At 44.2% G+C, this 12,149-nt stretch overlaps 1 protein-coding gene across 1 annotated transcript; it reads right to left on the bottom strand.

The window, feature by feature from the left end:
• Positions 1–5,670: 5,670 nt before the first annotated feature.
• On the bottom strand, positions 5,671–9,710 carry stc2a (stanniocalcin 2a). The gene is made up of 4 exons (XM_069670449.1): positions 9,572–9,710; positions 7,430–7,572; positions 6,618–6,829; positions 5,671–6,410 (listed from the first exon to the last, which is right to left on the bottom strand). Exons 1-4 carry the CDS (start codon positions 9,708–9,710, stop codon positions 6,047–6,049), a joined length of 858 nt encoding a protein of 285 aa, XP_069526550.1. The 3' UTR covers positions 5,671–6,046.
• Positions 9,711–12,149: the final 2,439 nt, after the last annotated feature.

The following is a 12,149-nucleotide window of genomic DNA, read 5'->3' on the forward strand; positions in this document are numbered from 1 at the left end:
GGTCTCTTCTCTCTTCTAGATGACAGCTGGACCAGTCGGGAGACACTTCCGTCTACAAGCCCCGCCCCCGCCATCAGCCACCAGCCACTGTGTGTCAGGATTTCCCTCAACGCCCCGCCCTCTTTCACTGAAATCTACCATCTGATTGGCTGGGAGCCGTGAGGTCAAGCCCACTGTACTCCTTCTCAATGAATGGCACATGCAGTCCAGACGTTCTCCTCCCAAATAAGGAGTCCTTGAAATCAATGGGAGGAGTTGGTATAAGGAAAATACATTAGAGATCCAAGGAAATTATTATCTACGACCTCAACCAAGACTAACAAACTATGTGTTTTAATTTTAATAGATGTGAGATTATGGAACGCAAAGAGTTAAAATCGATGCTCTTGTACTTGCATTTGCATTAAATGCATATGAGTTAATTTGACTGAGCAAATATATTTTTCCTCCACCTCAGCCTATAGGCTTGTGAGTCAAACAGATCCTGGACAAAAATATGTTAAATAGGTTGAGGATATATCATGCCATAATATTAAACCTTTGCTTAGGACATACATAAAATGAGCTCTCCCTTAGCTAATGTTTAGCCATAGCCTCACATACATTTGCTTTTCCCTTCACAGCAGCCAATTCATTAAAACTTTAATAATCATTCACCAACAAGGGACAGAGTATCCTTCTGAATAGAAGTACTCCTTCTACAGTTACGGTATACATTACACAAGTAGGAGTAAGCTTACTTGTGCAAAGAGACTCTTTTAGGAGACTCTTCTTTTTTTATATGTAACACAAATGATTATGGTCGTGATAAAGGTTCATATGTGGGGCCTAGAATACTTAAACAAATTCCTGTGCCTTTCAGTGATGCAGTGCTGTTTGTACAACTTGCTAAAAAAGCCCAAACACCTAAAAGAGCTACTCAATTTCAGTTTTTTTTCACCCAAGTCGTTGAATTACTTTTGCTTGTTGAGTAAGTCTAGTTCACGCAGTGTTCCCGTCCCCCAAGGCAGACCCACCCTTCATTTGTATCCTGTAGTAGCAGCACACATCACCCCGCCCCGCTCCCATGTGCTGCAGGGCCTGTTGGGTTGGTTTAACAACACAACAGTGTGTCTTGATCCACTGGTTTCCTTTTAAAAATAACAGACTTCTGGGCCAGGTGTGACTGGTTTGAGTCTCAGGCCAGTATCTACTGACTGAGTGAACTAATGGTGGCCATGGCGCGCAGGTTGTGTGTTTGAGTGCGTGTTGGGATCCACCATCTTATGCTCGCTGATGTCTGCTACAGGGCTTATGAGGCTGGCAGTAACTCGAGCACAGTGAGTGGTGTCAGCGTTTTCTTCCCTGAGAGCCACACACACTGTGCTCCCCGGTGAAACTGAGGCGTGCTGTTCAGGTTCCACTCATTTTATGCAGCTAAACATGCGCACATAATTATTTATTTTACATGTTGTTGCTCTTAATGTAGGTGCATGAAGGACATTCATGTTTCTGAGGCCAAACAGGAGACAAAGGTTGGTGCACCCACTCACCTTGGATGGTTCCTAAATGATTCATCTATGGAACCGAGGCACCCAGTCATTAATTCATTAGTTCTCACCGGAGCACAGGATACATGTTCACAAAGCACCCGAGGCAAACTGTCTCAGGTTTCTCTGCTGCTCAGCCTCCTCTCAGATGCCATCTCTGCAGCCTCCATATTGATAGGGTTTGGTTGCCATGGCATCCGTGAAAGCTGGGAGTTTTCTGGTCCAGTCGGCGGCCCATTGTTTGACCTGGAGGTCATCTATCTCAGACTGGATGTATTAGTGCAGCAAAGTAAGTGTGACACAGCATAATTCCTCCCACACAGTGTAGTTCAAGTAAAGGTATCACGCTGCACTCAGTGGCCTGTCTTATCAGCTCCATAACTTTAGTGCACCAGCAAGAGAGTGTGCAGGAGACCATGTCAGCGTAATGTAAGGCACACTGCCCTTTTCATCTGAGGAAAGAAGGAAATTATTCAGCATTATTTATTCATTTATTTGCAGCAAATACTGATTTAGTGCAGAATGTATAACTTGTGTGTAATATAAAATGTGAATACATTGAAAGTAAAGATATATGCAAATAAAATACACTGCATTCATTACTGAGGTGTGTTTTTTGCTAAACAAATAAAGGTGTAGTTTGACACAGAGTTTTTGCTGTGTGGCAGGTATGTAAAAGGAGTTTGGGTTGAAGCTGTACTCCAGAGGTTCAGTATTTCTCCTCAACAAAGACATGGGACTCTCAAGAAATGGTCAAAATTGAAGCAGAGGATAAGATGCGTCAACTTTAAGACCCTAATCTGGGTCAAACTCTGACAAAGCACTGTTTCCCATGATGCATCTTGATAGTGTTTTTGAACCTTCTGCCCACGTCTTTGACACTCACATCTCCAGCTTGTAACTCTGGCTTCCTGTTCTCAAGTCAAACTATGCTAACCTTTAATTTAAGAAACCAACTTGAAGAGGATTCTTTCCAACTTTGGAAAGCTCCACAGGAGTAACATGACATTTCTTTCAGCTCAACTTGTCAGCGAAGGCCTCAATTAGTATAAAACAAGATAAATGCAGCAGGTTGCTTTGGAAACATCTCTACTTATGTGCTTCCTGTAATCCAACACAAAGGAGGAAAACATGAATTTAAATCCACCCTCAAATCAAATTCTGAGACATCCTAACAACTGATTAGTATCTCAACTCACCTCCTGTAAGAATCTTAATACTTGCACCTGCTTCAACCATCTGCCTTTGTCAATAAAAAGAGAGATGTCACCACCTAGTGGTCGTTTAGTATAACTGCACTCTCAGAGATGACGTGAGATGTGGCAGGATGTGCAGGCAGCCTCTGCAGATGTGCTGATATAACATGAAGCTGTTTGATTCTAAGGACATGACATGTTCTGTCCTTTTCTGTCACACTGGAGACAAACTGAAGAAACACAAGAGGGCTGTGGATTTGTGAGCCAAAGTGCCATACATGGCCAGTGTAAATGCACCTCAGCTTAACTTGACTGTAGTATAACTTAAAGCTCTGAAACAGCAGTTGGAATTCTACCTTTCAAATCAAAGCACTGTCTAAATGTTTAGTGAGGCTACATACACTGTTGGGACAACTCATAAAAACTGACACCCTGAACACACCCCGAGCATTGCATACAATCCAGAGCCGCTGACGTAAATGTTTAGGTCTCTCAATAGGGAGGATATTTCCAGTCCTTGAAACTTTAAACACAGCCCGTATTTCACTGTCAGAGAGGAGGCGGCGAGTCAAACGAGAATGGGGTGTCTTTTAACTTGTGTGTATACCTGAGACGACGAGGCCTTCTCTCCTGACCTGATCAGAGCTCCCTGAATGCCTCACTCCTGGTAGATTTGTCCTCAGGAAAATGTTCGTCAAGAAGCTTTTAAACATAAATAAAGACTAGATTGACAGACACAACATGTACAAAATACAGACAAAACATATTTTAATGATAACAAGATACATCTGACTTCATGAGTGAGTCCAAAGATATTTATAGCATCCTATTCCAAATGTCTTACAGGTGAGTTACAAACGTCTAGCCCATGTTCTGTATTTCAAACGGTGAGAGCAGAGTCCTTGTGCTTTACAGAGGAAAACACGTAACGTGGTGACGGAGCGCTAACAATACAGGAAACATGGTTAGTTTTATTTTCCTCCGAACACATAAAGAACAGCCATTAAAGCCACTACATTATTACAAAAAGCCAAACTTAATGACAGAGAGCTGAACAGATTGTCACTTTACACACATACAGTACATTCTCAAAAGGATTAGCTTATGTCTTGTGCTGGGATGTCACAGGAATCCCAACTTCCACAACAGAATACAAAAGAAAAGCGAGAAAGCCTCACTGATGATTCAAACCCTTGGAGCTTATAATAGTCTGTTAATGATTGCAAGGGTTAAAACTTACTGTGAGTACATGAGGGGAGAAAGAAAAAGTAAACTGAGCCCCAAAATCTGAGTGTATTATGTTCTTTTCTGCACCAGTCGCTCCAGCATGTGGTGTAGTGTGCTCACAAACTGCACCTCCACAGCTAAAGCATGTGACTGGCCTGAAATGGTCAAAAGCCTGTGTGTGTGACCTAAAGGAGGGAAAGAAGAAGAGTACAAGGAGAAGTAAAGACAAGAGTGAATCATCACATTTAAAAAAAATAAAAAATAAAAAGTCGAGCATGTCTCTCTCCTTCTCCTCGCTCCTCTCCTCTCCGCCTCTCCGGGTTGCTGGCTCTTGGCCGGAGCCCAGAGGAATTCTCTGGTGGCCTCGGTAAATATAACATTTAGAATAACAGCGCCAGAGCCCCCGTGTGTGGACTTAACCCAGTTCCTGGGTCCTCGCTGCGTTGCCTGCGGCTCTTACGGGTAGAATAACAGGCCTTCATGTCTCTCCTGACCTAGGTAAGGGACCAGAGAGGGATAAGGGCTAATTTAGAGGGGCTGGAGATCTGGAGGGTTTCTGTCAGGCCTCTCTCCTGCCCACAAAAGGGTTACATTAGTCCTCTTTAGAGGGGGTTCAACCTGGTCCTAGGGAGCATGTGGGGATACAGGAGTTGTTGCTGTTGATAAGGAGAACCAGGGTCGCTAAAATTATCCTTTAGAGGGCGCCTGCTCTGGTAACCTGGTCGGATTTCTTAACATGCAGCGGCTCATAACAAATCATCCAAAGTGCAAAAAACTAAGACTTTTGTGGCTCAACATCATCGTAAAACAGCTCAACAATAAATCTCCCCCCTGACACAGTATCATCCATTCACGTAAATCACAGAGAAGCGGTCGCTGTGGACAATAACAAGTTTAGGCACCTTGATGTGTGTGATTTTACATTTGATTGAACATCCTCTCTCTGCTGCAGTTCACAGCAAGCTTCAACTTACACGGAAAAAAAACAAGTCAAGAGAGAACGAATAGCATCTGACAGTTCAGTTATTATCTGTGAACAAGAACAACGATGTCTCCTGAAGCTATAAACATGACATTAATGTGTAATGTCAGTGAGACGCAGCTCCTGCAGCTCTATTAACAAAGAATGGGAGTGATGTGAGTCTTTCTGCATCCAAAAATAAGAGGCATGTCCGTGAATACTTATGAAACAAAAAGAGTCCGTAAAACTGCGCCAGAGATCAGTCTTTGCTCTCTTATTTCTAGCTTTGTGAGAGACTCATCGATACAATACACGTGTGAAATAACCGTCCTTATTCATAGTATTACATCTGCATCCTCTTTAAAATGGATTTTCACTTTAAGGACGCACAAGTTTGTCGGCTTTGTGGCCATCATGCACTACATTTCATATGTGCCAGAACTGGACTTGAAACCTGTACAATTTGTATTTAATCATCAAGTATCTATAAGTATAACACACATTCCCACTCTGAAACAACAAACGGTGTATGTTACATATCTACAGACCGACGTGTGATGGGTGCAATACTGTGAAGAGAACAGACAGCACGCCATATACTATCATCTATAGTATATCAGTATTGCATATTGTAGCTATATTTATACATGTTGATATAAATATAGATAAGTATATTTCTATGTACATTTTGATATTTCGACATTGCATAAAGAATAAAATAAATAATACAAATATAATCAAATCTTACAGTAAGTATGATTTGAGAAATGCTATATTAGAGCCAAAATAGTCCTAACAGTTGAAATAATCATGATAATAACAATAATTATTCCTTTTTAAAAAAGTGTGGCCTACGGTCTGGCATAACAGAACAAGCTACACCACATTTACCCTGCAAGTTTACCATGTGGGACTGCTGGAATGACTGGAGAGGGCGGAATAAGGACAGGAAAGTCGGGGCTTGTTTCCTTCTGCTCAGTCTGTCTGGGAATTTGTGTGTGTGTGTGCAGAGAAGTGTGTGTACGTGTGTGCAGGTGAGGTTGTGTTTATGTGTGGAGGTGTGCATAAGTCTGCAAGTGTGGTTTTTTTAAACGTTGTAAGGGGGTCAAAGGTCGGGACAGTCTCCTGCGCTTTCACCTCCGGATGTCGGTGGCCTCGGGGTCTTCCTGTTCGGCCACGACGCCGGCCTCTGGACTCTGGCGGCGGGGTCCCTGACTGCGGTTGCGTGGGTGAGCGTTGAAGCCCGCCTTACCGGGTTTCTCTTTATCGCCTTGCCGCGGCGGGCGAGGGTGCTCCGGCTCCGGGTGGGAGGGCGATGGGCGGCGGTGGTGTTCGACGGGGATGCCGGCGGGAGATGGGGCGAGGGAGGAGCAGAGGCTCAGGCTGTCGCAGAGAGCCCCCCAGTTCTGCTCACACTGCAGCCGGACGCTCCGAGTCAACGCCTCCTTCACCTCCTCGCCGCAGCTCAGCAGGATGTTCACCAGCTCCACATATGGACTGAACAGAGAGAGAGGAAGCTGTGATTTAACATCATGAAGCTTAGTACATGTTGGCCTAGGAAATGACAGGAACAAATGGTATGGTAGTATTACTATACATGGAAGAACAGAGGAGGCTCACACTGGCAGAGGAGGCAAGTAAAGGTAATCAATCAGAGATAAAAAGGACAGGCTGGATAAGTGCATTAAACATGCAGCCACTCACCCTTTAGGGAAGAGATCTTGGAAATGGATCATCTCCACCATGACGGCCACATTTTCCTTCGCAGCGGAGCACAGGTTGTGTTTGATGTAACACTCTCTCTGGAGCTGGAACACCATCTCTTTAATGGACACACACTTCCTGCTTATACAGCTGAACTTGTGCCGGAGCCCGTGTGCCATGCACTTCAGAGCATCCTTGATGAAGGACTTCCCCTGTGTGCACACAGTGACAACTTTCTAGTAAGACACAGCCATGTTGAAGACACATGAGCCAAAGAAAACACTGTTACTGTCACATAATAGTTTTGGAAGATGTTATGCGTTGTGTTGGAGTGTGTGTGAGCAAACTTTGCTTCTAAAATAGAATATGGTGATGAAACTCTGTTTTAGTGGCAGTAAATCATATCTGCTGATAACTTTTGGATTTGTCTGCCAAAGATGTAAGTCCCTAGTATGTGACCCTTTCGACATATTAAGACCCCGGTCAGGCCTGGCTTGGCAGGGCTTCAGCCTCCACTATGTATGAAAAGGGAGCTGACTGGGCTTCTGGCCAACTGGCTCATGACCCCTGCTTCTAACTGTACATGCATCAGTCCACCGAGAGGGAAGTCAACTTCCCACGAGAGGAAAAGAGATTATTAGGGGAGTGTATGTACAATCGCAAAAAACGGGCATGTTTGAGATGTAGAGTGGAAACAGCAAGAGTTAGCAAATCTGTTCATGGATGACGAGTGTGGAGCAGTGAAGAGGAAGAAGGAATGTTGCCTCCGGTTATATCATTTTTGTAAACACAAGGACGGACTAGTTTAGTACCTGAGAGTCAAATTTGCCAGCGTTGTGCAGGAACGTCATGCAGATTTCCTGTAGCCCTCGTATCTCGCAGGAGTTATTCTCAAAGCACTCAAACACACCACAGCCGACATCCCCTGCACTCACCAGGCAGTGCTGGATCTCAGCTGGAAAGAGAGAACAGGTTAGGGGAGGGACCTTATCATCTGTTCACAGCAGAGACAGCGGCAGATTGTTACAGGCGCGTTGGCAATGAAGACCATACGGCTCGAAGGCACTGATTGCTGCACGAATCACAAAGCTGATGTGGCGTATAACTATTTCCAAAGACACAGGCGGTCGTTCGCGTGTTCATGACCTAGAGTGTGAGAGAGAGAGAAAAGGGATGCAGGAGGAGGGGAGGGAAGGAGAGAAGGGGGGAGAGAAGTCTAATTTCCCAAGCTGAGGGGTTCCTGCAGAGCAACACTTGGTGACAGATATTACTGTGTCATTCTGCAGCACAATCCATCTGCACTGCCTAGCATTGAGAAGGGATGGTGCATTGCAGATACAGCCTTCACTACTTGTGCAGGAAACACAAATGCAGTCATTTCTGTTGCCTGTCAACTAAATGTGCATCAACAAGTCTGCCAGTGTTGCATTTGAAGAAAGAATGAGATTGCAAACAGAGATCAGAATATTAAAATGCATCCCTGAGGGTCTGACAGCAGCAATGCAGGCAGAAAATGGGTGATATGTAAGTACATGTCATGTGAACACATAATATCAGCTCCTGCACACCAACACACAGCTCTCACGTGCCTTTTTCTTTTTACTTCAGCCATGAAAGACAGGAATAAACCTAATGATTGAGAACAGAAATTACCAAGGGAACGTGAATGTCTCTCTTGTAACCCCAAATTGCTGTCTGACAGCACGTATAATGAGACATCTGACTGCCAGCTGGGAACCTGTCACTGAGACTGCTGCTTACCTTATGTGACATCGTTGGGAGATTTGTATCTTTAAGTTAATATGGCAAATCGCAGGCAGCGTTCAGGGTTGATTTTTATATGAAACTGTTAACCAAAGCAAATCATAATTTCACGCGTTGTCTGTCTTGGAGCTGATAACTGGCGTAAGAGCATTTTTCTTGAGTCGGAAGTGCGCACCAGTTGCTTAAAAAAAGAGGCATTGAACACAACAAACAAAGGATGAAATGAGACTTATTAGAAATCACGCTTGTCAACAAAGAGCCTCTGTTGGGGGGGCAGTAGTAGGGGGAAGGGGCCGAGCTGCTGTGGGGTTTGTAGGCACAGAGTTGAACTTTAGTGCGCAGGAAAAGTGAGCCGCTGTCAGCAGTGCTTGTTTTGGCATCACGGGAATGTGCTTGGATCGTACGAGCTCGGCCGCAACGTGCATTGAATTACACAGTGGTGTTACCAGGGTCTCTGCTGTGAAACCCGCATTGGAGTTTGTCCCCATTTTTCAGCGTGGGGGCGAGATAACAATTATGCTGTAATATTTTGACACAGGTTCACACGGTGGGTCGCAAGTCATGCTGTGCACGAGGATATAAACGGCATGTTTCAGGGGGAAGGCATCAGTCCACATAATGTTAGTGCTTTGTGATAAGTAGACAAACCACATTTGTCTTTTAAAGCAATAATTCCCCAAAAGGTCGGCTCAATAAAATAAACTCCTGCTTCCCTTACCAACCACGACACTGCTACAATCATTACAGCTCTGCTAACCCACCTGAACGCACCATCCAACATTCATTTTAAGAGACAACACATGCAAAAGACACATTTCTCCCAGAAAACCGCTGAAACTGTCACCTATAAGTCGCGCACAGCAGCGCGCACGCACACCTAGTGCTGCCGTATACATTACCTATTACCTTGTACCGTTCTATTAATAGTTTACTAACATATTGGATTTCTGTCTGAGAGTATTTACAAGGTATCGTCTATCTTGCTAATCGAAAAGGGTCACTCGTGTGCACCGTAGCGCCGGATTTAAGTGAAAAAGAGCGGATTGCTTCAATCGGCCGGTCGAGTCCCCAGCGTGGTTTAATCTGCAGCCACAGAAACACGTGTACGGACAAACCCCACGTAGATGCGCGAGCTGTTGCACCAACCAATAATCCCCACATTCATATCTCCACTGACACTCATTACTTACCTGTGTTCTGCAGGGAGAGGCGTCCTTTCTGGCTCGCAGGCTTCTCCGGGAGGCTGTCATGGAGATCAATATTATCCGATCCCACTACTTGCTCCAGCACTGACAAAACCAGCAGCGCCACGGCCAGCTTGACCAACATTGCGTCTCTGTCAGCGCGTCTCGACTCCTAGCAAAGATCCGGCAGTGTGCGAGTGTGTGCGAGTGTGTGCGAGGGTTCACCTTGGATCAGCGATCAGCGCAGCTGCGGCTCGGTGTCTTATGGGGCAGCTGTGGGACTGAATGCATGAGCTGGAAGGGATGCTGCCTATATTTCTCAGAGCCCCGGGTGTCAATTTGGATGAAGGAGTTAAGCAGGTGTTGTCGGTTGGGGCTTCACAACCAATCAGAGACGCAGACATCCACGTCCAAGGTTTTAGGGGAGTGTCCAGTGAAAGTCCCCTTTTTGCAATAAAACTGGCGCCATAAAGCAATATTCATGAGTAAGTTGACTGTGACAGCTCTGGGATGATCAAGCAGTGTTTCACAAAGCAAATATGAGAAAGCCAATCTTATAGTTCCCAATATATGATTTGCATATATTGCTATATAACTTATAGCCCTATAGTTCCTGTTTGTTGCAGCAGTGAGAAGTCAATAGAAAGTCTGTTTTTGCCATAAAAACTGGAGCACTTATTTAGGCTACAAGGCTGAGTATAATAACAGTTGGAGGATCAAGGAATAGGCTACCAGCCTTGCCAACTAACTGCAGAAAATTGAAGCATATGATGTCCAAGAGCTCCACTTAAAATAGACTTAGCTTGTGGGTCTACAACCTACTAATTCATTAATGCAAGGTAGTGATTACATTAACAACTTCAAAGAAGTCTGCAGTCAGAGCTTTCTCAGAAAGTGGGTGAAAATTCAGTTAGAACAGAAACACTCAATGAAATTGAACTGTGCCGCTTTCATTTGCAATAAAGGATCTAATAAAAAATGCAGAGACAACAGGTTGTCAGAACTTTATATTTAGTTTTTACTGACTTTCAGATCCCGCTATAATAACTTACAATTGAAAGCTCCTATAAATAGAATCCCTTTAACTAACTTTTTTATGGGGAAGGGAATATGAAGAGGGCTGTTACACAATGCCCAGTTTAGTCTGTGACAATGAGCTCTGCTAACCACTACTACACGGAGTGAGCTAAGAATAGAGGACCAACATTGGCAGGCTCGCACATTTGGAGACGTTAAAAGGAATCTTTTTCAAGAGTAACACTTGAGGATGCCATGTGGAATGACTGCAAGCAGACTGCAGAGGGAACATAAAGTCTCTGTCCACGAAATGTTTCCAGTGACCTAATAGTGTTACTACTCTCAGGTAAAGGCCTCTATAGGAACCAGAGGTGTGACCCGAGCCGGCACGTTGCTGTGCTGCTGGTCCTGCCAGAGGGCTGCTGGTGGACAGGAAGTGGCACGGATGGCTGGGAATGAGCATCAGGGTGGGCAGCTGCACTTTGGTTCTGAGCCTCTAGGGGGCCCACTGATACTTATTGTTCCTTTCTTTCCTTAATTACAGAGTACATTAGAGCAACCTCACCATAATAAAACCAACATCTAACTATGTAAACCTCCAGGCAATCATAGGCCCAACACACACAAACAAAATACATTCCCCAAAACAGGCAGTTTTTTCTGACCATACCTGCATGTTTTTGGATTGTGGGAGGAAACGGTGCACCTTGAGGAAGCTCAGGTGGAAAAATAACAAAACCAGTCAGTGCTTTATTTGGTCACCGGTTGTTTACTGTTAAAATCTCAGGTTTGAAACAAACTTCAATACCCAGAAAAACGAGGTGGATCTGTGTGTGCTCGGGTGGGTACGGGGACCCAAGTAAAACCCAGACCCCGAGACTAATACGGCCCTGCTCAGGCTCCCCATAAACGCACATAGGGAAACGATTGGCCCTCGTGTGTGTGAAAGACAGACAGGGGAGAGACAGACAAACAGGCATCTGATTGTGGCTGTCCGAATTTCATACATCTGTGACTTTGAAATCTGTTTATCATAACATTTCATTTATTTTCACAAAATCCTTTTCATGGGAAGCTCTGGCTCTGTCTGCTGGAAAAACTTTAAAACCCAAGCTATATTTAGACCATCAATGAAATTAGCCTAGAGCTGGAATTGGACTCCCGCTCTAACCTAACCAAAATGACGATCACTTATAGCTCTAAATATAGATAATTATTATGCCCAGACTGCAGCATCTATCGTTTTAATTGAGGTTTTTAGTCAGTGGAATGAATTCTGGAAAAGTCACCACAGCTGAGGAATGGGAGGTATTTTGGCCAAGAGATAATGCAGCGTATAAAACCACAACATTTCAATATTCCCATCATATTCTTATGGTGGATGTGGAGGACTTTTTCTGCTTTGTATTTATTATGATCTTGTCCTACTTTTGTCTTCCATCTTTGTGATATTACACTAACACAGAGATCAGCTTTGATGTGAATTAGTTTGGTCTAATCTAAATTTAATAAGGCATCACAATAGACTTTTTCCTCCTCAATAAAAAAAAGTTGTTCCAGTCTTTGT

The sequence above is a fragment of the Semicossyphus pulcher genome, unplaced genomic scaffold, assembly GCF_022749685.1.
Source record: "Semicossyphus pulcher isolate SPU_LCO1_2020_fin unplaced genomic scaffold, fSemPul1.0.p SCAF_2, whole genome shotgun sequence".
Lineage (NCBI taxonomy): Eukaryota > Metazoa > Chordata > Actinopteri > Labriformes > Labridae > Semicossyphus > Semicossyphus pulcher.